Source organism: Empidonax traillii, unplaced genomic scaffold, assembly GCF_003031625.1.
Source record: "Empidonax traillii isolate 1590-97213 ecotype Southwest subspecies unplaced genomic scaffold, ASM303162v1 scaffold630:size906685, whole genome shotgun sequence".
In the NCBI taxonomy this organism is placed as follows: Eukaryota; Metazoa; Chordata; class Aves; order Passeriformes; family Tyrannidae; genus Empidonax; species Empidonax traillii.
Window position 1 is genome coordinate 636,341 of NW_020955823.1, and position 25,952 is coordinate 662,292.

Below are 25,952 nucleotides of genomic sequence, written 5' to 3' on the forward strand. Positions count from 1 at the left end.
TTCTTTTTCAGCTGTGAGTGGTGAGGGCCGCCCTTCTTCGCCGCTTGCTTTTCACCCTCGCTTTTCTTTTCACTCGGTTCTGTTTGCCGGGGAGGGTAGGGAGGGACGAAGCAGCGGGGAAACGCAGCGGGCGCAAGGCGGGGGGGGGGGGGGGGGGGGGGGGGGGGGGGGGGGGGGGGGGGGGGGGGGGGGGGGGTGCCGGCGTTGTCCCCGCGGCGTGTGGAGCGCCAAGCGCGGCGTGAGGGGATGTTGAGGCGCAGGGGGATCCTCGGGGGGCACAGGAGCCGTGTGAGGATGTGTGCGGGGGGGCTGGGGCGGGCCGTGCTCCGTCACCGGGCCCGGCCGTGCCTGGCGCCCGCCCAGGAGCCCTCCCGGGGGAGCCCGGCGGGGAAGGGGGCTCGGTGCCCGCGGGTTGGGGTCGGGGGCGTCCCCTCCCAGGGCCGGCGTTGTCGGACTTTGGCCATCGTACAAAGGGATAAGCCTTTGACCTCCCCCGCCTGCCAAGTTTTGGAGGAGAGGCATTTGGAAACTGCTGTGTAGGCAGCTCACGGCGCGGCTTTCGCGGCCTCTGCGCGCAGGGATCGTTTGCGAACGGGCCGCGGCTCCCCGTTTGAGGAAACCCGATGGCAAAATGTGGGAGTGAGAACTGCCTGCGATATGGATTAGATCCATATGCTGCAGGAATGCATATGGTCGTGGCAGCTGTCGGGATTACATAAGTGAAGTTCCTCGGCGCATAAATTCAGAAGGGGAGAGCACAATGGTCCAAAAATCTTAAGGTGGCTCCCGCTGTAAAATGGACTCAGACCCGTTCTGACCATTTCCTCCTCATTTGCATTTCCCTTGCCCCTTTGGGGACAGAATTTGCAACTTGTATCTGAATTCCGGTAACGCTAATAAGCATTTGAGTGTAGCTGAGCAGCAGTTAATCTTCAGCAAAACCGTTTCTGCAGTTTTTCGTGTCAAATGGCCATCCTTGCACCCCCAAGCCGTGCTCTGCACGACGCTTTAATGGCGATTTTATTGTGCTACAGAGCCGTAGTGTAGCCTACCTTCTGCCAAATGGGGAAGGAATAAAAAACCCAGCAATCCTAAGTAAAATTTTCAGTTCACCTGTAACTCGGTGTTCGTGCACCTCTAAAGCAGAGCAACTGAAACCTGAGTGTGCTTCGGAACCTGAGTTACGTAAGGTGAAAGCAGAGGAAAATGGCCTTGGAGTTGTGTGAGGAGAGAGGAGATTCAAGCATGTAAATGAAGCACCAAGTCAGTTTTAATTTTTTGGGTATTTTGGATTGTCGTTTGCACGTTTCATAACTGAATAAGATTTTTTGACACTTAAATCATGCCTGACCCAAAGGGTTTACCAGACACTGATTTTTTCACAGTTTGTCACTCTACTTACATTGTACTGTTATTTAAAAACCTGTTTCTGTAAAAGATATTGGTGCAGGTGTCTACTGTGGTTTTTTTAAACTATCAACCTCTCTCACAAATCTTGTGAAAGTATCAGAAAACTTCGTTTTTTTTTCAGAATAGATATTTTCATTTACATGTTCTAGAAGTTTCCTTTTTAATGCCTCCTCTTTTGTATAGAGGCAACCAACATTGTTCTGTGTAAATGGATGCAGATTCACTCAATTTACACATGATTTACAATAATTTTTTCTCTTGTACTGTTGTTTGTATCTAAACTGCTGTTCTCACTGTCACTATTTACTGTGGAAACTTTTTCTTGTGTAAGTTCATTCTTTGGAATATACTGAAATAGATATGTAAGGTTATTTTGCTTCCAAAAAACTCCTGCCAAAGATCAGTAAACAAATAATAATTGGTTTTATTATATTCTTTATTTCTACCGCTGTTTTACCTTCCTTTTTTTTTTTTTTTTTTTAGTTGTGCATGTACCTGTTTGAACAAAGAATTCCTGCACCTAACATCCAGCAAGAGGAGCTGGTGGGTTTTGTCTTTGGCACATCAGCTGAACTGTAAAACACCCGCAGACCTGAATGCTTAATGGGGTTCAAAAACTGTGGCTTGGCTTTGGGATCTGTGAAGAGTTTTGTGAGAGAAGTTTTTAGGCTGATTTTACATACTTGATTTTCATGTAGTAACTTGTGCAGAGTATAGTAGGAAGAGCTAAATCCAGTTTTTGTCAGAGAGGATGTTTGGAGATGAAGGGTTTTCTCCAATAGCAGGCTCTTTAAGGAAGAGATTCTGTGTAGTCACTTGAGAGTTTATTTAGAACAGGCTTTAATGACATGTTTGAAGCTATTAATTGAAGATGAGTTGGCCTATTTAGTCTTGATTTGTGTTTCATAACAGCGTTAGTGTTGGGCTGACAGAGCTGTGTCTGCTGCCAAACTGAAATAATGGAGGGGGGGAGGCTGAGGAACAAGAGTTATTTGAGGAGATGATTCTTTCCACTTCTGTCATATTTGATCAGCCTGCAAGAGCTCACTTGCATCTACATGTGTGTTTGTTGCTCTGTTCTGTTTCTCCAGTGGGAGATGAGGCACTCAAAGCCATCCCATTGTCCGGAGTGGGACGACAGGAGGAGCTGGGATCAGAGGAAGCACAGCAGCAGCCGCAAACGCAGAAAGAGGTCCCACAGCAGTGGCCAAGAAAGCAAGCACTATAAACCAAGTCGCATCTCAGAAAGGTATAAGACTCTGAACTGAGCAGTGCAAATGTTTCTTGCTGTGTCGAAAATAACTATGTTTTCAGGATAAAGAGTTTTTGAGTGCCCACAATCGTCAGTTCTTATGGTTTGGCTCACTCCAGACGAGTTTAATGGGTAGTTGTTAACACAGTACCTGACCCATTAAATAGAAATTCTTTTATAAAAACAAGCAAATATTACTAGTTTGTTTCAGTGGCTTCAGTTAAATATCGGTATTGAATACAATCAGTATTAAATTTCAAGTAAAAAGGGTGCATTTTAATTTACCTGATCTGAACAAGAGGAAGAGAACATTTGTTTAACCATTAAATACAGTGGTAAGTATGAGTTTTTCTTGAATAATTTGGAGGTGGTTGGTGTTTTCTCCCGCAGTGCTTTCACTGGAAAGATGTACTTTTCTGTTTCTTTCCCTTGAGAAGAAGATCCAATGGAATTCTTTTAAGAGCTCATACTCATTCTTAAAATTGCTGGAAGGGTAGGTGTACAGCAGTAAGGGGACTCTGTGCCTCAGCAGCTTTCTTTAAAGGTCTGTTTCCTGTGCAGAAGAATCCATGTTCCTGATAATCTCTGAGGTTTTAACGTTCACTGCAGAGCACTAAGAATGATTGATTCTACTAGGTTTTGTTTTTCTTTAACACCTTGAGCTTTGAAAGTATAGAAAGGGATGTTTCTGTATTGAAAGTGTCTTATTGTGAGACTTCTAAGATTGTAATGGAGTTGGTCAGTCTTATTTTAAGAAGTGTTTCTCCCTTTTCAGTCTGAGTTTCTTACTTAGAGTGCAAACTGTGGACAGATCATATATCGTTCGTGTGGATGGCTGCAATGTATTTGAGACTGACAATGTTGTTAAATTCCTAATAAAGTAACATCAAAAGCTCCACTGTTTTTGGGGAGGGAGTCAATTTTTGCTGTAAAGACAGATACTGTGTAACTCAGCTCAAGTCACTTATCTTGTTGGAAGCTCAAGTTTTTGAAGTGGAGAACATTCACTTAAAATATATTTTCAGTCATTATTTGGACGATAGAGCCATAAATGAAAGAGACCATCATGACCGGAGATATGTTGAGGAGTACAGGAATGACTTCTGTGAAGTGTATGACCACAGGCATTATCACAGAGACTATGAAAAGAGTCACCACCACCACTATAGCAAATCCTCTGGTCGGAGCAGGAAAAGTAGTCATAAAAGGAAGCATAAGAGACATCATTGCTCCAGTCACCAATCGCATTCGGTATGAGTAATTTTTAACTTTATTATTAATGAATTAGTGGTAATAAGTGAGTGCTAGAGCTTCAATTCCTGATCCACAGTACGTTAAGAAATATCTTAGTAAAAAAAAAAAAAAAAAGGATTTGTATTTGAGTCCATTTTGTGGAGCATGTGAATATGTTCTTAGTTGAGATTTTTGGATCACTGTTGGGTGGGGGGTGGGGTTATTATCAGTACTAGTTGGACACTGGGAATGTAGGTGGTTGGTAGTCAAAATCGCTGGGATTGATCTGAAAAATGTTGTGTTGAAATTGAAGACAGGTAGCTATGCTGTTGTAAAGTACGGCTGTCAGTTTTACAGCGTAGTGAACTGATTTTTCAGGTAGATTGTGAGATGCCATCCATCCTGTTACTTAGGGTAATTGGCATGACATGCCTTCTTAACATAGGCTTAATTGGAAGTATGAATGTGCATGTCTGGTAAATTGATAAGAACAATTCTGCACCTAATGCCAAAAACCTTTGATAAGCTGTGAGCCCAGCTAATGGCACCTAATGTCTTAGATGGGAGAAGTTTGCTGCTTGCCTTCTTTGAAGGCTTGCCCTCTGAATTTCTCACGATTGGCATGATGCCCACGGATGCATCTGCAGCTCCAGGTGTTTTATTTCACTTTTCTGCTGTAGAAACAGCAAGTTGTATGAGATTATACCATTCAAATTAAGGACTTGAGAGTAATTTTTCTTCTCTCTCTAAACATGAGGGAAGTAAAATCAGTTACATGAAGTGTATGTTTTAAGAACAGAAGCATTTCACCTGTCTGAGAGCTTAGATATGCAAATAAATGCTGTTTTTCACTATTTGTTAGCAAAGTATTAGAAATAGCAATGTTGCAGTCTTAATCTGTCTTCAATTAAGCCACTGTTTGAGAGACAAAAATTGTGTTGTTTTTTTTTCTGTTGCTTGTATCACTTTAAGTATTTATCTGAAAATCTGTTCCTTGCCATGTTTTTCTTCTGTAACATAAACTGTGCCCTGTGAATTTCTGGGGACTGAATTTGAAATTGCTCCTGCCAACTGTTCGTGGCCTGGTGTGTAACTGAATGCCTGAATATCTCCCCGCTGAATGAATTGCGTATTCTGCCCTGAATTCACTCTGATATATTGATTGGCTGGACGATCTTGGTGCCGTTCCCAGAAGAGTCACCGAAGGAAAAGATCCAGGAGTGTAGAGGATGATGAGGAGGGTCACCTGATCTGTGAAAGTGGAGACGTTCTAAGAGCAAGATGTATAGAACATTTTTCAACACTTTTAAAAAACTTTTCAGAAAAAAAAAAAAAATCTGTTTAGAATAGTATGTCAGAGGAGGGGGGCTAAAGAAATCTTCATTGCTCTTTTTGTTCTGTTTTTTTTGTGCTTTTTTGTTTTTTTGCATATCTTCTTTTCTGTAGAATTTAAATACTGTGTTCAAGAAGTTCCAATTAGTAAATGAACTTGAATCTTGAGATTAGAACAAGAGATAGTTTTTTTGGCTAACTGTTTTCATGACACCTGTCCAATAAAGTAATGCATTCAGATGCTGAATTTTAAAGTAATTATGCTTTTATAATGGCACATTTTTAAATCTACATTAATAATATTCATTCTTCTTTTAAGTAGTTGTATAGTTCTAACTTATCTTTGTTCTTTTTAGATGAAATTGTTGCGACTTTAGGAGAAGGAGCTTTTGGAAAAGTAGTGGAGTGCATAGATCATGATATGTAAGTGTTGATTATCTTTTTAAGTGCATCTCTTACTTAGAAATTAAATGGCACTTCTTAGATCAGAAATTAAAGCTCAGGGACATTTTCTTTAGAAGAAAGCAATTCGAATGAAGTGATACAGTATACTTGAGAAAAGCAATTATACTGATTTTGAAAACTAAGCTTGTTCCTGGTTTAAAATGGTTGAGGACTTGCAGGTGGTCCTGCATGTTCCTGGTTGTTTTTAAGGCGCTTCAGTCATCTCTTCCAGTATGAATGTATTTTGTTTCTTCTGTTACTCTGTGAAATCCCTAGGATAGTATTGATTTAGAGAGGGTTTCTTTAAAACTAAACCTTTAATAACTTTTTTTTCTGTACAAACTGTCTAATCATAGGGTGCAGACCATTAAGTAGAAGTCACATGCAGTTTTTAGTGACTGGGAACTGTGTTTTGCTTCATAACATTTTTCTGTTGATTCTGTAAGTGCTGCTGCCATAACTAGAGAAGGTGAGAATAGGTAAAGAGAGCAGAATTAGTCTGGGAGAGTGACTCTCAGAAGATGTTGCAGTGAGATACCGAGAAAGCAGTTTTAGTTTTTAATGAAAACAGTTGCTTGGAAGTGGTCGAGCTGTAAGTTGCTTTCCTCAGTCTCCATAATCAGAATTGTCCTTTAAAAGTCTTTTTGAATAAACAATAATCTGGTATCCAGTCCTTTTATTTTATGGAATCATTACTTCCGTGTGATGGCATGTCTGGTGAAGGAGAAGCAAACTGCTGTATTTCCAATACTTCTGTATGTTCTAAGAGTTGTTAGACTGTTTAGACTGTATACTTTATGTCTGCAGTTCTGTGAGGTGGTTTTAATGTATTTTCCTCTGTGTTTGATTTGTTTGTTCAGCCATTTCACAAGTTAAGTGTGTTCTGGAGCTTGAGATCATGGTGTGAGGGCAGACAATATTCTGGAGTCATTACAATCCAAAGAGCTCTACAGAGACAATTAAAACTTGTCTGAGAGTGAACGGCACAGAATGAACTGTGTCTGTCTGTGTTCCATTAAGTAATAACCTTACAGGTGGAATTTTTACAGTCAGTGCAGGGCAGCTTTCACTGGTACAAAATGCTCATAACCTAAACTTCAGAAGTTACTCAATTCCCCTGATCCCGTAGGAGCACTGGGAAAGAGCCAGAACAAGTTGTGCAAGTTGCAGGAGAAAAGGTCATACTTTTGCTCAAATGAGAACTTCTTGAATTTTTTTCCATCATTTTGCAGGTGGATTCCTGATGTTTATTCTGCTTTACATGAGATAAAACCACTGGGAAGTAGTTAATGTAGCATATACAATGAGTATTTGAGAAAGGAAAGCTCAGTATTACATTTATTTTTCATAAAACCTGTTCTGGTTGAGCACAGCGTGCTTAAGTCAAATTCCCCTTATCCAGTTCGTAATTCTCCATGACCTTTCATCTGCCTGTGTTTCTCTTATTAAAATTAAGCTGCTTTGGGGTCGTGGGTATTTACCAATAATTGATCCAGTTGGTGATGCTTTGCTTTCTCTTGAAGGAGAGGAATGCATGTAGCAGTTAAAATAGTGAAAAATGTTGGTCGCTACCGGGAGGCAGCCCGTTCAGAAATACAGGTGTTGGAACACTTGAACAACATGGATCCAAGCAGCAATTTGTAAGTGTAAAATTGGAGTAGTCAATTTACCAAGGGTTTGAGGAAGGTAATTATTCAATAAATGGAGTTTTCTTTTTTTTTCCTTTTTATTTTTTTTCCTTTTTTAAGCCGCTGTGTCCAGATGCTGGAATGGTTTGATCATCATGGCCATGTTTGCATTGTGTTTGAGCTGCTGGGGCTCAGTACTTATGACTTCATTAAGGAAAACAGCTTTCTGCCATTTCATATTAATGACATTAGAAACATGGCTTATCAAATTTGCCAGTCTATAAACTGTAAGTAAATTTCAACACTCTTATCAAATATGTGGGTGTTTTTTTTGGTTTTTCTTTTTGGAAATGATTGTATAAATTATGGAATATTGTTCTTTTCTTCCTTCTAGTTCTACACCATAATAAACTAACTCACACAGACTTAAAGCCTGAGAATATCTTGTTTGTGGAGTCTGATTACATAGTGAAGTACAATGCCAAAATGGTAAGTTTGTTTCTCCCAACTTACGCTCCTTCTGTCTTCATTGGAACTTCTCTTTAAAAAAAACAAGACAGAGATAACAAGTAACTGAAGTTAACCTGAAAGTTAAGGAAAGAGGAAAAGAACTCTTGTTACTGTGGGAAAGGTCTTTACACAGCTGTTTTGAGTATTCAGATTAAATCACTATTACCCACTCTTTTTTCTTGGATCATTGACCTGAATAGGAATTGATGTATTTGGAAGAAGTGGGTTTTTTTACACAGGTTTAATTTTTAGTGTTTTATGTTAACTGGTGCTTTGAAGATAATGTGATGAATACCTTTTGGCTGAGCATGCTGTCAAAAAACACTAACAGGCAGCATTTTGGTTTTCTTGCAGAAGCGAGATGAGCGCACCTTAAAAAACACTGACATCAAAGTCGTTGATTTTGGAAGTGCAACCTTTGATGATGAGCATCACAGCACACTGGTGTCTACCAGACATTATAGAGCTCCTGAGGTTATTTTAGGTCAGTAAAGACTCTTAAACCTTCTGACAGTTAAATGCAGTTCATTCAGATGTCCTTATTTCATAAACCGGGGGAGTTGCTTGTGGTTCTGATAACCAGTTATGGAACCATCACCATAACAGATAATTCTTGGGAGTAAACAGTAAAAGAAGTACTCTAAAAACAGAAGTCCAAACATGTTCCTTTCCCCTTCTCTCCCACCAAGGTTTGGGGAGTCGTGGAGGGGTAAGATCAGCATCAGTAACTGTGCAAACTGGGCATGTGCTTTGTGGTTATATTTTTGAGAATATATTAAAAAAATAAATCACCAACTTTGCCTGTTTTGCAGCGCTGGGATGGTCGCAGCCGTGTGATGTGTGGAGTATTGGTTGTATTCTGATTGAGTATTACCTGGGATTTACAGTGTTTCAGGTGTGTACATAAAATTAAATAGAATGTGTTTGTTACAGGCTACTGATTTGGATCTTTTAATGATGTGCTTAACTGTTAGTGTAGAAGACATAACCTCACAGGCTTCTTAAAGATTATAGAGATGAGACTGTAGAGCCAGCATGCATATAAAATTAAGATGTTTAAATATCTCCTTCAGAGTGTCTAAAATGGTCTGTTCTCCCATTTTGGTTGAAGAAGCCTGTGCAGCGTGTCTCATACTGCTGGAATTAAGGGTAAAGAAAACACTTGTACAAAACTTGGCTTATGAACTCTCTTGTTCAAGGGCCATCTTAACTGTGCAAAGTGTTGTATAACCTGCATTGCATAATCTGTTTTTAACAATTTGAGGTGGTAACATGTAAAGATACTGGGACGGTGCTCTGGCAAACATGTTGTTCGTAGTTAAACGTTGTTAGGAAGTGGCTGAGAGGAGAAAAGTGTGCTAAGTGCATTCGTTGCTTTTTTCCACACAGACACACGATAGTAAAGAACACCTGGCAATGATGGAAAGAATCCTGGGGCCTCTGCCCACTCACATGATCAAGAAATCCAGGTATGTTCACTACACAAGTGGTAAGTTGCCTCACGTTTTCCTGTTACATGAGATACTGTAAAGTTGCCATTGTTAACTATGAGCTGGTGAAGATCAACAAAGGGACTCACAGGCTTTTTGTTACCTCTTAGTTTGTTGCAAGAAGTGTTGTCAGATTGAGGTGAATTAAATAGTTGACAGTCCTTTTTTCTGGTCTTAGTATGAACTATCAGTCTCTCGACCTGTAACTGAGGATGAATGTTCTTAGGTCTTTAAAGCCAAGTTTGGAATGGTCACCAGAACAGGATTAGACACTGATTTTTGTTTAAAAAAAAAAAATCTGAGAAGAAGGAGCCTGCTGTCAGTCAGAATATTTATATTGAGAGGAAGAAGATAGATAGACAGATGAGCAGATGAGACCAAGTACTTCTCTTGAAATACCTGAGATCATCCATCTCTTGAAATGTCAGTAATGGAAAATATGTTAACTCCTAAATGCAGAGACAAACACAGGAACACCTTAGGGTGTTTTAAGACTTGAGAAAGCATCTGCCTGCTTTATGCACTGACTCTGTCTTAATGTGACTTTCCTTGCCATGCAGGAAGCATTATTTCCACCACGACCAGTTGGACTGGGATGAGCACAGCTCTGCAGGCCGCTATGTCAGGAGGCGCTGTAAGCCTTTAAAGGTAGGAGACAACACTTTTATTGCTCTGTGAGACTTGCAGTTGTGAAAGATCTCTCCAAAACACCTCCTGTTCTTTTTGTTTCAGGAATTCATGCATTGCCAAGACACGGATCATCAGAGCCTGTTTGACCTGGTTCGCAGGATGCTGGAATATGACCCAGCCAAAAGAATTACTCTTGATGAAGCCTTGCAGCATCCTTTCTTTGATCCATTAAATAAATAAGTTCAGAGATCTTTTATGCTTCTTCCAGGAGATTTCCTAGACTGTGTCAGTCAGTCAGCAGAGGTTGCATGAAACTTTTGTAAGCTTTAAATTATTTTGTACAGTTAAGTCTGTAAATAATTACATATGTTTTGTATAACTGTTATGTTTACCTTGTTGAGCAGTTGTAGTCTTCTGGGTATCAAAGTGAAAAATAAAAGTAATTTTCATTTTTGAAAACTGTTTTTTATCTGAACCTATGCCACTGTCCTTTTGCAGATGAGGAGTCTGGGCTGGCTGACAAAAAAAAAAAAAAAAGCTTTGTTTTATTAGCCATAAGAAAAGATTTGAAGGACTTGGACCACCTCGTTACACTGGATAACAGTGTGTTGCCATTCTGAAACATGGTTGTTAGTGGTGTGTAGCATAAGTAGATATTTTCTTGAGTCACCTTTTTCCAGGTTTTCTGTTAATCAGCATGCATTGTTCCAGCTGGCTAGTTAGTCCTTGGAAACTTGTCTGATGCTTTCAGTGTTAAGTATTTATAGATATAATCTCTTTAATTGAGGTTTGAAAAGTAGCATTTCCTATTTTAAATACTGTTCTGAGTCATTGAAGATTTTTGTGATAAGGTTTTTAGGACTGTTCCTCCTGCTGCAGAGGAACACAGTGTGCCACAGAATTGTGACACATTTAAGCCCTTGCAGTGATAAGGAGATCATTCTGAAGTCTTCAAATGCATATTTCCGTGGAGCTTGATTTCTAATTGCTTGATGAATGAAGTAACCTTGGCAACCCAGAAACACAGGCATCATTATTATACAAGGAAAAGGCCGCATTCTCAGTTGTGACTCCTGAACTCAGGTGCTGAGTTGAGAAGGAAATGGTACAAGTTTCCTAGACCCATTAATGTACTTTGGTGGTTTTTGTTCTTCTGTCTCTAAGTTGATGTTTTCTTGGTCTTACTCCAGCTCCCTTAATCCGTTTGACACAGTGTGGTTGGCTTGCCGAGCAGTAGGAGGGGAACCTTCCATGGGAGTGTTCAGGCTGTCTGTCAGGGCAGCTGCAATAAGCAAATTTTGGCTCTTTATTTCAGTCCTGACTTTACCACACAAACCTTTCTTCAAAGGGAGGAAACAGTAAATTGTTCCAGCTCCACAGGAGCCTGACTTCAGGTTTTGTGCTTGCTGAGTTAGCCCGAATGCACAGTAAGATTTTAAACTGTTGTCCTTGTTCCACTGCTGTGAATGAGGCTTCATTTGCAAGAGGCTCCAGACGTGCATATCTCTGAATTGTGGGGGTAAAATAGAGCTGGGACAGGCTTTGAAAGCTTATCTTCTGTAACCAGTGCCACCTCTGGGGCTTGATTAGAGCCCACCCTAGCCACCCCCTTTCCTTGGATGCCGGTGTTGGTGACATTGTTTCTGCTCTGCATGACAGAAGATGGAACAGTTGGTGCCGTCCAGGTCAGCTCCGTGGGGCTGAGCAAGACCAAATTCCTTCCCTTCTTCCCACAGTACTTCCCATCCCACAGCTTCAGGGGCAAAGCAAGGACTTGGCTGAGTGCATCAGCCAAGCGCTGCAAATCAAAGGCAGATGGGGGGGAGAAAAGTTTATGTGCTGCTATAATAATAAAACTGTAACTATAAAACAGTTCTATCAAATTGAGGGAAAGACTCGGTACTCCTGCTTACAGAGTATTTGATGTAGGTACTGAAATGCCTTGCATCGGGGAGATACAGGCTAGAAAAAATACAAAGCCCTGTTTAAATTGACTTACTTTCTTCCAGTAAACTTTAAAAAAAGCACTACCACGATTAATGAGGCATCTGCAGTGAGGTGCCAAGTGGCTTTGCAGGCCTTGCAGTGGGTACAGGAGTGTTGGTTTGCCCCTGGGCTCCCCAGTGGGGCTCTTGGCAGCTGAGCAGCACCCAGGGCCGGGGCTCTGGTGCCTCTGGGGATGCCCTGTCCTGTAGGAGATAGATTATGCTCACACCCCCCTTCTCATCTTCACACCTGAGTGTAATTTGGGCGGTTTGTAACCTTCACGTGTCTGGATCAAGCCATGGCTGTTGGTTAAATAATTACAAGAGCATTCACACCTTTTCGTGCACATCAGAAGGAGTGGGTCACATGGGCACATTTTAGGATGAGATACTTCTCGCCCGGTGTGGTGGTGCTGTGAGTCTGCAATTGATCTCACGGGGCTTGCACGGATGGCCTTGGCAGGCTCGGGAGAAGGAGGTAAGGAAGATGCTCTTTGCATCTTCAGGCCCTGAAGGAGATCAGGAAATAGTTGTTAGCAAATGATACAGATTTGCCTGGCTAGCTGCTTTGGAAATCCCTACAAAATCATGTCTTTGTGCAGCACTGCCGTCTAGCTGTGCACATGTGTGTGTTTTATTAACAGATTTTGTAACTGGTATCATTACTGATACAGTAGCATTTCTTAACTGTCCTGTGCTTCACTCATCTATTCTAGAAGTAAGAATTACTCCTGCTAGGGCAGTGTCTGTGGTCAGGGATTTGCGATGTGCAAATGAGTCTAGACAGGCAGAGGATATTTTACAGATAAGAGTTGTAAAGCACTGTAACAACGGGGTACTTATACATGAGCACAGTTTCTCTCATTCATGGGCTCCCTTTGGGGAACTTCAGCGCCGTGACATGGGGAGTTACAATGCGCCATGGGGTTCCAGATAATGTCTCTTCCCTAAAACAGACCGCGGTCCAGACGGGCTGTAGAGCAGAAGGCACAAATCTCTTGGCCGGGTAACACCTCTCGCAGGTCCCGCTCTCCGGGAGCGCTCTCGTTCCCCCGCTCCGTGTCCCCGCGGCCGGGCACATCCTTCGCGCTCCCTGCTTCCCTCTCTCCCGCGGGGGGATCCCGCTGGAGGGCGCCCGGCCCGCGGGCTGCGCTGTGCCCCCGCTGCCGCACCGGGACCGGAGCGGGGCCGCCGCCGCGACCACCCCGCTCCCCGCAGCGGCTCTGCCCGTGCCCCGCCCGCGGGGCTCCACCGGGACCTCGGATGGAGTGTGCGGGGAGGGGGAGCGGTCCCCGCGGGGGGCCGGGCAGCGGGGGTGGGATCTGCTCCGCGTAATCCCCCGTGGGGGGCGGCGGGCAGCGCTCGGAGCATCCCCCCTTCCCCAGCGCGGGGGGAGGCGGCGGGGCGGGGGGGGGTAGGGGGAGCCGCCACCCCCCTCTTCCTCCGCTTAAGACCCGGGCCGGCGGGGCGAGAAGAGGAGAGCGGCCGCTCCGCAGCTCCGGCCCCACGCCCGCGGCGCACGGGGCGGCGCTGGATGCGCGGGCGGCGGGGGGCGGGCGGCAGCCGAGCGGGACCCCGCGCAGCGGCGCGGAGCGCGGCGCGATGAGCGCGGGCAGCGGCAGCGGGGCCGGGGCTGCGGCGGGCACCGCCACCTCCGCGCTGTGCCTGCTGCTCTCGCTCACCGCCGTGGCCGTGTGCCTGCTGCTGGGCGCCAAGACGGCCGAGCTGCAGGGCCGGCTGGCCGCGCTGGAGGAGCGGGGCGCCGCCGCCCACGGGCCGCTGCTGGACGCGCTGCAGCCCCGCTTGGAGCAGCTTTTCCGCGAGGTGAGTGGCGGGCAGGGCGGGCAGAGCCCGCAGGAGCGGCCGCGCCGCTGGGGGAGGCTCCGGGCGGGCGCTCCGGCTCCGCTGCGGCGCGGGGATCGCTCCGAGTGTCACCGGCTTCTCCTCCCTTTTGGGTAAACTTCTTCCCTTTTATACCAAACTTTCCCCTTCTCCCTGCCATTTCCGTGAATCAGGCGTGGCAGTGCCCGTCTGGTTTAGGAGGCAAAGTGCCCCAGGCCGGCAGCTCAGTGTTTGAGGAGATGCGACTTTCCCCCTCATTCTATTCACTGGCACAGGTAACCCGAGTACTTAAATACTATTTATCTTGGGATGTAATGGGCCATAATTTCCTTGTTAGAAATTTATGAACATGATCCCTGTTATCTGGGCTGTCTCTCACAGTGTATTGTGGTCTGGCAGTGCAGAACTGATTTATGGGGGCAGAGGAGACCCGCCACTAGTTACTTAACTTTCAGTCCCAGGGTTTGCTGAAATTATTCAATAAATATTTCTGTGCTGAAAGATGTCCCCTACTTGGAGAACTATTATGCACTTTGATGCCCTTCTCTGTAACTCAACTAAATCTCTGGGAGAAGTAACACTTGATTCCAGGGTTATCTTTTTCCCGACCCTGGTGTTTAGGTTTGGGGCTTTTTGCAGGCAAGGGGGACTGGGAGGGCTCCATCACTCATAGGAAATGCTTGAAGATCCCACAGTTGATTTGCTGGATTTGTTTAAACAGTAGTTCATAAAGTTCAGCAAGATTCAACAGGGCTTACGGGGCTGCCCAAGGACACCCCAGGTGATCGATTCTGACATCTGGGGAAGGTTTTACACCGGGATTTCGTTAACGGCTTGACTGAAGTGCAAAACACGGCCCTGCATTGAAACTGTGACAGCCACGAAGCCTCAGCCGTGCAAAAATGTGCTTGTGTGTGGTGCCCTGTGAACAGCTCTGGGGCTGTGGGCAGCGATGGAGGCAGCGCTGGGGGCACGGGGAGACAATTCCTCATGCTGTTTGTTGCTGTCGGAGTTGCACTGATGTGCCTTGATAAAAGTGAAATGTTAAAAATATTTTTGTGAAAACCCTGAATACCAGACCAGGGGGGTGCCTGTGAGGCGTAATCACAGACTCGAGTTAACGTCTTTTCTCCAGGCAGGAATTAGCCTGCCGGTCGTGGCAGCGGTTCTGTTCCAATTATTCCAATAAATGTGCTTAGCAATGGGAAGGGTTTCTGTGGCACTGCGTAAGATCATGTGCAACCTCTTGCTGGGATTTAGTTAAGTGTGGAAAGCTTGTTTTGTACTGGGAATGCTTAGATGAAGTTTGTACAGCGGAAAATAAAGCAAAACCACATAATTGTGTTTCTAATGCAAGAGTGAGCTTGTTGAAATATTTAGTATGGCCAAACTTTTGTCAATACGAGAGCAAATTTTGAATCAAGTAACAAATTCAAGGAATGCGTGGTAGTCATTGTAGTTATCTATTGATGGCCATTTCAAATGAACTTCTTATTTCTGGTAGAGTTTCAGAAAGGGTCTCTTTCTTGACCAAACCCTGTTACATAAGACGGCTCGCTCGTCAGGCAACTCCTGCCCTTTCTGTGCTGGAGAGTTTCTGGAGAGCGAGAGAATATTTCCATCGTCATGAACATCAACTGATGCCTGGGGTCAGTTTTTTTGTTAAATTCTGTGTTGGTCCTCCTTTGAAGTTTACCACAGTATTTCAGAAGTGAAACCAAAGCTCCATACGCTCCCCGTGCATGACCCAGCATCCTTTGTTCTGCCACGACCCAAAAAGCATTACTCCATATACCAGTCGAGGGGTTTGCTGGCGTAATTTATGGCAGAGCTGTGTGTAAAGAGCAGCAAATACAACACCAACACACTGGCCCAGTTCCTATTAGTGTTGTTTAAATGTCTGGCAAGCAAAAGAGGATAGGAAATAATAAAGGAGGGCTGAGAGTGTGTAGTTAAGGTAATGAAAGCCAATTTATACAACTAGGATTTAGCTTCTGGCTCTGTGACAGGCATCCCTAAAACTTTGGAGAACTTGCTGGTTTGACTGTGGCAGGACCTTGCCCGTCCCTTGGCTGTGCCATTAGGGGGACGTGCTGCAGGCTCCTGCTTTGATGCCCCCTGAAACGCTGCCAGCAGCGTGGTCCTGACATGGCAGCACCTCCACTTGCTCTGTGCCAAAAGCCCCAGCTCGAAGCGTGTAGTTTTCACACTGGAGGGAAAATATTAACGGGAGGATTATGGAAACATCCAGTTGTTGTAAACAGAGCCGGCCCGTTTTGTTCACAAAGGATTTATTGTCCACAGTGTCCAGATTAATCAGTTGCATGACAAGAACAATTCAATGGGAGAAGAGAGGACTGGCTCCAGGATTCAGATCTCCTCTGCCATTCCCAGTGATGCCTGCAGAACTAAAAGGATGGAAGAGCTCATTTTCATTTCCTCAAGCGTCTTTATCATCCAAATTACTTTAAAAGTAGACAGATGAAATTTAAGCAACTCTGTGACATTTAGACTGCAGGTCAGAAAAGTCCTTTAGCTAATTTTTTGCCACATTTTCTCAACGAAAGTGTATATTTTGCAGAAGGCAACTGGATTGTTATGGAGTTTGTTACTTCCCTTAGGACAACTGCTTTGTCAGGTGCTATGAAACCATGTTGATACTTTCTGGATCTCTTGGCACCATATCCTAGCAGCTGGAGAGGAATGCATAGGATTTCAGCAACAGATAAAACTATTTAATCCTCAGAATAAAAGGAAAATAACCCAATTCACAGGTAGCCTAACTCCTGAATGGTCTACAGTTTTCAAATATTTGAACAGAGACTGGGCCGTTTCTGTATAAAATTGAAGTCTTAACACCCCAAATCCAATAAGTACTTTGAATATTCCTTCTTTGAAATGTAGGGACTCCAGTTATCAGATTGTTGGTTTGTCTCTTGGCAAGTACTTGAGGTAAGACAGGGCATTCCTGGAGGACTGAGAGAGTGGGGACTGTGGGTGAGGATGAGCTGTTCCCACCTTTGCTGGGCTGCCCCAGCCACGAAGTGCTCGGCTTGAGTTAATGTGACATACCTGTCAACAGGGCTCATTAACTCGGGCTTGGCAGTGTCCTAAAAACAGGCACGAACAGTCTGGTTGGCTTAGGGAGCAGGCAGAGTGTGCTCACATCTGCCTGCAATATGCCACGTAGACACTGCTTGAGTTCTGGGAATTTTTATGAGTTCTAGTTGTCCCATTGATGAGTTTTTCACCTTGGAGATGGAAACACTCTGCTTTGGGTAGACCTGGCTGTGGGTGAGCACTCCACACTATTGACTGTCCTTGCCCTCCTCATCCCTCTCCAAAAGAAACCTCTAATACTCCACAGAGCGTGAATTTTAAGTACAATATCAGCCAGATCACGGCACAACTGAACATGGGACTTGTAACAGGAGCTCAGGATGAATCCTACTAATGAAGCTTGGCTAAAGGGACTTTGGGATGTGCAGAAAGAGTCTCTCCTTGCTCCAAGTGAGAGCTGTAGACTGGCCATTTGTTAAGAAATCTGTAATACTGATGTGCTACTAAAGCTTGGGGTATTATCCAAAGAGGCTGAACGCAACAGGATGAAACCATTACACTTCCCTGGAAGGGAGTGTGCTGGATGGCTTGGCTGTTGGCATGTGTGCACAGCCTGCATTTAGACATTATGTACTCTCTAAATGGCTGTTCTTATTCCTCCTCCAAACAGAAACTGGGTGAAGGACTAGCAAAGCTGAGGACGGCGAGAGAGGCTCCCTCAGACTGCATGTGCCCCCCAGGTAGGTGCAAACATTCCAGCACAGCCCATGCCAGACTGCCTGGGAGCCAGGCTCTGGGGCCACTGAAGAGGCTCTGATGCCATTGAGCTCCTCGTCTCCTATTTTGTATATTCCTTTTAATCAAGGGAAATGTGTTAAGAAGTATTTTTTCTCAGGCTGAAGCACTCCGTTGTGCTTGAGACTGTTAACTTGTCCCAGTGCCTTGCTTTGGCCTGTTTACAGATAAAGGAGCTTGAGGTTTGGACAAAAGAGATGTTTGGCTATAAGAATAAAAGAGAGAAGAGCTTGACTGGGTTGTGGGTCCTGGGTGTTGGGCCAAAACAATTTAGAAGTAGTAACACAATCACTGGGGCTTAATGGAAGTGTTATAATTAAAAGCTGCAGCCTCCCTGCCTTTTCGGAGGGCAGCAACTTCTTTTGCTGTCACCGATTGTTTAAATTTCCTCACAGAGTTTAATGAACTTCTAAAACTGTCAAAACTTCCTGTTCTGCTGGGGAAGTGCATGCTCCTTGGAGACAATAAACAGCTTAGATTAGTTAAAGGAACCTCATGTACAGAAATGCTCTGTGAAGTGCTCTGCTGTCACACTGAATGGGGCAAATGACTTTGAGCTGAGGCACTTCAAGCCTTTTCCTTTTTCTTTTCACAGAAGTAGCAAAAGATGGGTGAAAGATGTGCAGTGCTTTGATGGCTGAGAATGCACAGGCCTGTTACAAGGGCTTACAAGCAGCAGATAGTTCCACTGCAGTTTTAAAGAAAACAAACAATCCATAAATGCTACCTGGGAGACGCAGGATAGGCAAAGGAGCAGGCTCAATTTTTCCTGCCATCCTGGATATGAATCCTGCCAGAACATGCAGCGTTAGTCCATATTCACAGGAGGGAAAAAAGAAGAACTTTTTTATACCAAAAGATTATGTTAAACTGCCTTGGAAATGGACTTTTCCCCCCCTCCATGAGATTATGTTTAATAACCTCAGAAACCTTTCACTAATGATGCTCTTAAACATACTCGCTGCCTTTCCAGTGGAAGGCTCCTGCGGGTTCCCTGTGTGCCTGGATAACAAGCCCCATCAGCTGAGACACAAATCCTGCTTGTTTTCAGCTCTTTGGAAGGTGGTCAAAACAGTTTTCTCCCTCCCTTTTGATACACAACAAATCCATCCACCTCACGGGGCTCTGGCCTGTGTCTTTCCCCGGTCTGGGCAATCAGGGCACTACTGGTGTGCCTAAGTGGTCAAGAGGCTTTTCCTTAGCTCTGTGGAAAGCAATTGGGATTGAAGAGGCTCCTTTTGTCCAGGAAGGTCCCAATTCAGTTCTGGGTCACTGGGTTTGCTGGTTGCTGTGTTTGGGAGATGGGGGGAAGAGAGGAAGGGGGAAGGTTTTCCCACGTGCTGCTGAAATGCTCATTACAGTCATTAGTAACGAATGTCAAAGTAATTTGTGAGCCCAGGGAAGGAGAAGTGATTTCCTGGTGGGTAGGAAACATCCCATCCTGCAGGGAGCCGAGTGCTGTGCTACAGGGGGATGAGATGCTGGTCTGTCCTGAAGCCTTTCAGCTATCTTTGAGCAAATCAAAGAAATCTTTACATGTGTTTAATTTTTTCCCCCTCTTTCTCCAGAGGAAGGCTGAATTGCCTCCTGGTTTGAGCAATCCACATGATTTAAATAAGATCTGATTTTTCCTAGAAGTCAGTCAGTTTGGGGGGTTGTTTGGATTTCAGGGGGTGGGGGTTGCTTTTGGGGCACTGCTTTGATAGAATTGACTTATTACACCTTCAAAGCAGTTTGGGACAAGATGACTATGATCCATTTAAAAGTTAAATAAGGGTCAAATTATTTTGACTACAGCATCCTAAATCACTGCTTGAAAAACACACAAACAAAATAAATACCCACTCCTCCCCCCAAAAAATAAAAACAATCCAAATTGGCCCATGTTGTACTCTTCAATAAGTCACCTATTTATCTGTAGGGCTCATTGGGTTCTAAATGGGGCTTTTCAGGGCTGTGGAGAGGGGCCAGTGGCCAGTAGAAGCTGGTGGCCGGCAGAGGGGGCCCGGCTGTTTCACCAGGGCTATGGAGACATCCCGGTCATCCAGAAAAATCATAGAATCACAGAATAGTTTGGATTGGAAAGGGACCTTTTAAAGTCATCTAGCCCAACTTCCCTGCAGTAGCCAGGGACATTTCCAAGTAGATCTGGTTGCTCAGAGCCCCAACCAACCTGACCTTGAAAGTAATAACAATTTTTAAAAAAATAATAATAATTAAATTTTTTTTTCCAGCCTAAAATAGTACTATCTAAGGCTGGACATGCTGCAAAAAGGTGCCTCTGTACTTGCTCTTGAACATCTGTGTGCTGCTTTATGTTGACTTGTTTTGCTTTATTCATTCAACCGAAAAGAGCGGGGGGATGATGACAACAACTTTGTGTCACTTTGAGTCCTCTGTGGTTTGGGCATTTTTGTGGCTGAGGGAGAGAAGAGCATCCTTGGGGGCTGGGGCAGCTGGACCAAGTGTGGGTCAGGCTCTGGAACGCTGTGACGGGCTGGTGACCCCACTCTGGGGACAAATATGGCCTTTCAGTCCCCTCAGCTATTTGGGGCAGGGTGGCAGCAGTTCCATGCTGTGGGCACAGGGCAGGGCCAGGACAGGCTGTCCCCATATGTTCTCCCCATATGTCGTCCCAGTGCGAAACAGCAGCTCAATAATTGTAATTACTGTTACTCCCTAAGCCAGGCCTGTAATACTTTGCAGAGGCCCCTCATCCCCTCATGCTCAGCCTCTTTCTCTGGTGGGATCCTCACCCATCCTTTGCAGCAGGATGAAAACCCAGCAGGTGCAGGAACATTTGTGTGTATGGCATTTAGGGCAGCCTTCAGCTGATAAGCACTTGGTTGAAGGCAAGACCGAAACTTCATGCTTGTAAACACTTTGTTTATCAGTTGTGTGAGCTCTGGCTGCCTTTTCATATATGGTTTTTTTAAGGATTCTTTTTTATTTTCTTTTCCACCTTATGTTTTCAATGCAGTCTTTTAAAACCTGCGGTGCAAAAGGCTCTTGTCAAACGCAGCGTTTGCCAGGCCAAAAGTCTCTGAGCTATACGAGAAGGTCCCACAAGAGCTCAAGGTGCTGGATGCACCCTGCTAGAGCCCGAGAGCAAATGTTTCCTCTTCAATCCAGTAAAAATGAGCGAAAACCAGCCCACAGAGCATGCCCTGCCCAGCAGCTGGTCCTTGCTGTATTGTGGACTGAGGGTGTGAAAAGCTCCAGCCCTGCTGGCTGCTCTCGCACTGCGTGTCTCAACCTACTCCTTGTGTTTCCACGTGCCTTTTTATTTAACAGCACCTCTGGAGCCTTAACTCCAAATTTCCTGGCTGCTGGATGGGGCATATCCCCCCCCACCCTTCCCCTCGAGTTCACACTGGGACGGTGCCGTGTGCTTTCGAACGTGTGTGTGTGTTATAAACCGGTGTTAAATGTCGGGTGTAGTAATCCGATGTTCCAGTTAATATGTGACAAATATTTCCCAATAATGGCTTGGCAGCGGGAGGAGCGCCGTGGTGCTCCAGCCGGCAGGACGGCGGATTGCTCCACTCCTCGGCAATTCAAACCATGTGCACTTTGGGGAGGGCGGTCCTGTGAAACCCTCCCTACCTCTGCAGGCTCAGCAGCTCCAGAGGCTCTCTTGCTTGTATCATTTCTATAATTTTATTATCAGTATTATTATTTGAGTGTTTACCCTAACTTTATACCCGGGGATCAGCGTTCCCCAGCTCGCTCTGGAATCCTGGCGCGGTACTTTTTGTGGTTTTGCAGCGACTGGAAATATCTGCCTAATGTTTTGCTGGTGTAAATGTTGCCCTTCAAGTGTCACTCGCTATCTGCCTTCTCCGCTTCGTCTCCCCAGGTAATTAGCACAACAGAATTTCCCTAATTGCTGGAGATCAAGGGGGAGAGGGCTCTGCTGGCTTTGTAGTCCTGACAAGAGGCAGATGTTTTCCAGGAGGCCAAATGGGATGCGCCGAGCTCTGCTGATGCCGGCTCTTTGTTTCACACTCTCGCGTGATAGCAGCTCTCTGTTGCTGCATCTTCAGGGTCTGGGCCTGTAGTGCTGCATTTCTGAGCCATGAGTCCTTCAGGAGAGTTCAATAGATGATAAAAAATACCAAATGAAAGCTAGTATTTCTTTTTTTAAATTAGTAGCGATCTCTGCTTTTCTGAGTTGCTTTGCATCTACTGAGCTTAAACCTCTGAAGTATTCCTTACAGTCACTTCAAGATACCCTTTTCTGCCTCCTGAAGCCATTAAAGCTCAGTATTTTTCTGTAATTTCTATGATCTGGAGTCAGACAAGGAACTTTACACCATCTTCAGGTATTAAAATGCCTCCTGAATCCCCCTTGCCTCAGTTTCCTGTCCCCTTCCCACCACTTTGCATCAGCAGGGTTTGCTTTCTCGGTCCGCCTTTGCCTACGGGAGGCTGGAACATCAGAATTACAGATTAGCATAAACAGGATTTTTTTTTTTTTGTACTAAACTTACAAATGCAATCAGAATTCTCCCTTGCACAGAAAAAGCTGTGCCAGGGATTTTGAAAAACGAGCCAGAAGCCAAGTGTTAAAGCATCCAAGTATGGAAGGACAACTGGCTGAGAAGGGCTTTTGACAAATGGTGCCATTTAAATGCAGGCACTTACTTTCTGTTTCACGAGCTTTCAAATCTTACCCCTTCAAAAATCAAAAATCCAATCTGCAGACCTTAGCAGCTTTTGGAAAAAATGCTCTTTGAGCCTAGAAATGACTGCTGGCTACCTTCCATCAGTCCTTCCTGGCGACCATTCCCCAGTCCCTTCTGGATGTTTGTGGAAGGCCCCAGGGACATCTGGAGCTGTGTCTGCATGCCACATGTGCAGGACCCACCAGCTCCTTCTCCCAGGAGCTACCTGGGGTGGGCACGGATAACCTGCATCATCTCACTGGAAGGTGCTGGAAAGCAGCTGGACAGAGGCCTCCACATCATCCTGGGGAACTCTGGTTTCAGGACTCTCTGTTGATGGAAGCCTTTAGGTCAGGGGTTGTTTTCTCGAGTGGTTGCAATAGATGGAAATAAATGGAGGAGAGGGAGTCTTGCTTGGTTTGGCATCTCCTCCCAGCCACGTGTTGAGTGCTGCAGGGTGCCAGCCAGCACTGGGGAAGGAGTCCCAAAGTGCCCCTGGAAAGCAGAGGAATGATTTTCTGGTAGTCCTGTGTGTTGCTGTGTGTCCAGAGGGGGTTGCTGGCGAGGTGGCAGCAGCCAGATATATCATGGCAGTGTCAGGGGGGTTCTGCTTACACTTTTGGCACCCTGCTGACAGCTGGTGGTGTCGGTGGGAGCGGGAGGTGACAGCCAGGTGTGCAGCAAAGGGCAGGTTTGAGTCTGGGAATTAGAGGTCTGCCCTCAGACCGAGCTGCCCAGCGTGCTGGCATCTGAGGGGAGGCACGTCCTCTGCTCGACACCCATCCAGACAATACCCTCCAGAGCCGCTGCCGTGTCAGCCAGCAGTGACATTTAACGTCCTGCCGAGGTGGCTTTAACCGCTGGCTGCGGGCGCGGCTCTCAGAGGCAGGAAATAGCGTGGAACCAGCGTTATTCCCAGAGCTGACGGCGCCTCCGACACAGTCGGAGCACGAGCTCAAAGGCAGTCTGGCCTCAAAACCACTGTGGCAGGGAAATGGGCCGGAGCCGCCTTCCAGTGGGACTGAAGGCAGGATTTATCCTGGTGGCGTTTGGGGCAGCCCCAGCGTTTGAACACGGAGGCCCGGAGCGGTACACCAGGAACCAGCCCATCCCAGCACTTCAGACCACTTCAGCAAAAATTAATTAAAACTGGTGACATCAATAGGAGAAGGCTTTGAAAATTTATTTTTTCTAAGTCTGCCAAAGTTATTTTGAGTGTAATGAAAACTACAAAAATAAACCCGATGACCATATCCTCTGTGAGAGGCTCTGTGTAACTTTATCTTTGTCTCGACATATGAAGTCATTTATCCAGGCGCAGATATTTTTTTGCTGCCAACCCTTTCAGTGCTGCCTTTCCAGAGAAGAGGCTCTGGAGCAGGTTGGTTTGGTGCTCATGGACTGACTCACCTGGGAGTTTCCCATTAGCTTCCAGTTGGTTTCCTCCTCTTTCCTGTTCAAATGAAGGATTAATGTCACCCATATGAGCAGTGACTTGGCTTTGCAGAGCCCATTATTGAAAATAGATGGTGCTGGCAGGGTACCTACTCTATCTCCCTGCCTCCTCTCTGAGCCAGCAGTACTGTCATCTCCTGTCCACCCTGGGTGTAACACGATGGGAATGTGTCTCAAACCCAGCAGGCTTTAGGTTGATCTTATCACTCATGCAGTGTGGATAGAAGCAGGCTTTTGCGTAGAAATGATTTTGAGGCAGTTGCCTACCACTGATGTATTCCTGGAGCAAGAGCTGCCTTATTTCCCTGCCACAGGACACCATCACCTGTGCATGCAGCTGGGAGCATGAAGGTAACAGCAGCCAAAATCAGACTGGAGCAGAGGGGCTGTGTAACTGCTATCATCCTGCTCTCCCTGCACTGGGTGGGTGCTGTGCCGTTCACCAACAGGTACTGTTAATTAACCTTCCCTATGGCCTCTTTACAGGGAGTGCCAGCCCAGACAAAGGCTGGACAAGCAGCCCCCTCTGCCCCACCAGTCTCTGCCCTTGGCTTCCCACTTGAGAAGTCCTGGACTATCTGTAAACCTGGAGTTGTTTCCTGTCGTGCCATTCCACGACCAGAATCACTGCTCTTCCCCTGGTGCTGCTTGTTTTCTCCTGTTTCTTTGCTGTAAGACAAGGTCATGTGTTTTACTTTGTGGGGTTGCAGGGGCAGTAGGTGTGGTGACCTTTAAAGAATCCAAATATAACTCCATCACTCGTGACTCTCCAATAAAGGCTGGAGCAGCGAGTGCCTGTGTGGTACTCAGTTCCCAGCTGGGGTTAAAACATTAGCGAATCTATCAATAGCTTTTTCAGTTATTTAACAGATTTCTGGGCAAGACAGTCCCTTTCAGCACTTGTTAAATAGAGTTTCCTTAAAGGACAGTATTCCTGTGAGCTCCAGCCCCTGAACAACGTGCCTTCACATTGAAAATTTTGCTCGGGCTTTGACCATCATATTTTCATGGGAGGGAACAAGGGGAACTGGAGAGTGAAACCCACAGTTGGCTGTAGCTGAGAGTCCTAACAGGATTTTAACCAAGTAATTATGTGGCAGCAGTTGCTCACTGAGATGTGTGGCTTGCCTGGATTACAAAGCCCAGGGTGTGAATCCAAACACCAGCCCCGAGTGCGGATCGTTTACCCCTCTGCTACCAACCCAAAACACGAGCCAAGCATTGATGGTGCCAGCTGGGGTTGTACTTAAACCTGCAAGTGTCATTTCAGACATAAAAGCAGAGAGAGATCAGGAAACTTTTGTCTGTTTTCTCAAAATATGTGTCACAGCTCTCTGGGAAGATGCAGCGAAGTTCAAGGGGGAGGCCTATAAATATGGTGAATAACTTCAAGGCACTACTTGGAGTCAGTGAAGGCAAAGGGAGTGGCTCACACCTCCAACGAGTGTGGGAAAAAAAGTGTTTAGATCATTAAACATTTGTATAAGAGAACTTCCTGGGAAGTTGGCTGGAGTGAGCTGTTTAATTAAGGCAGGGGCAGGGAGGAGGGAGGCAGGATTGTCTTTTGTCCAAGGGTTTCAAGGGCAGGCTGGACAGGGCTTTGAGCAACCTGTTCATCAGAAGGTCTGGTGGAAGGTGTTCCTGCCCATGGCAGAGGGGTAGGAACGAGATGATCTTCAAGGTCCCTTCCAACCCAAACCACGTGGTGCTGGGTGGGGTGTCAGGGGTGCACACAGGGCTGGGGTTGGTGCTGGATGTGCAGGAACCATGGAATGAACTCCCCATGCACGTGCACAGGGTACACCACCCTGAGTGATAGGTCCTTGTGGGGACACACTGCAGGGAGAAGCAGCATGAGGAGACAGAGGCAGTGGCTGATCTTTTTTTAACTGCACCTGTCCTGCCATGATAAACTAAGACATTGAAAAGGTTGGATTTCTGTTCTGCTTTTCTAAATCAGACCCAGGAGGCAATAATTCTCATCATTTCCCAGCTATGACCCCGTGGTAATCCCACTCAGCATCCAGCCCTGGAGGGAAGGGATGGTCCCTGCAGGCTGTGCCTTCCACCCCGAGCAGAGTCTGGTGGGTGCAAGTTTGGGTTAATGCAGCCTTACAGGTTGCACTCACATGGTTAATGATCTAATTAAACCTCCACCTGTTCTTTGTTTGTCACCATCAGTCTCTGCTTTATCATGTGGCAGAAGAGGCCCTGGTGCC

The 25,952-nt window shown here is 45.5% G+C and overlaps 2 protein-coding genes across 7 annotated transcripts in view; both read left to right on the top strand.

The window, feature by feature from the left end:
- The window catches only part of CLK4 (CDC like kinase 4), a 10,925-nt gene extending 534 nt beyond the window's left edge, over nucleotides 1-10,391 (top strand). For 2 of the 6 annotated variants that reach the window (XM_027898905.1, XM_027898906.1), the window contains exons 2-14: nucleotides 1,894-1,953; nucleotides 2,502-2,659; nucleotides 3,688-3,913; nucleotides 5,088-5,178; nucleotides 5,584-5,650; nucleotides 7,195-7,311; nucleotides 7,420-7,586; nucleotides 7,694-7,788; nucleotides 8,164-8,293; nucleotides 8,622-8,704; nucleotides 9,199-9,278; nucleotides 9,860-9,947; nucleotides 10,032-10,391. In XM_027898905.1, coding sequence (XP_027754706.1) covers nucleotides 1,900-1,953; nucleotides 2,502-2,659; nucleotides 3,688-3,913; nucleotides 5,088-5,178; nucleotides 5,584-5,650; nucleotides 7,195-7,311; nucleotides 7,420-7,586; nucleotides 7,694-7,788; nucleotides 8,164-8,293; nucleotides 8,622-8,704; nucleotides 9,199-9,278; nucleotides 9,860-9,947; nucleotides 10,032-10,169 — 1,494 coding nt within the window. In that variant the 5' untranslated portion in view covers nucleotides 1,894-1,899 and the 3' untranslated portion in view covers nucleotides 10,170-10,391. Of the gene's footprint in view, nucleotides 1-1,892; nucleotides 1,954-2,501; nucleotides 2,660-3,687; nucleotides 3,914-5,087; nucleotides 5,179-5,583; nucleotides 5,651-7,194; nucleotides 7,312-7,419; nucleotides 7,587-7,693; nucleotides 7,789-8,163; nucleotides 8,294-8,621; nucleotides 8,705-9,198; nucleotides 9,279-9,859; nucleotides 9,948-10,031 lie in introns of those variants that run through there. The other 4 variants (XM_027898907.1, XM_027898908.1, XM_027898910.1 and 1 more) reach the window with 4 other exon arrangements.
- Nucleotides 10,392-17,399: 7,008 nt separating this feature from the next.
- Nucleotides 17,400-25,952, top strand: part of COL23A1 (collagen type XXIII alpha 1 chain) — a 169,720-nt gene continuing 161,167 nt past the window's right edge. Inside the window, exon 1 of the mRNA XM_027898912.1 lies at nucleotides 17,400-17,556. Coding sequence (XP_027754713.1) covers nucleotides 17,400-17,556 — 157 coding nt within the window. The remainder of the gene's footprint in view (nucleotides 17,557-25,952) is intronic.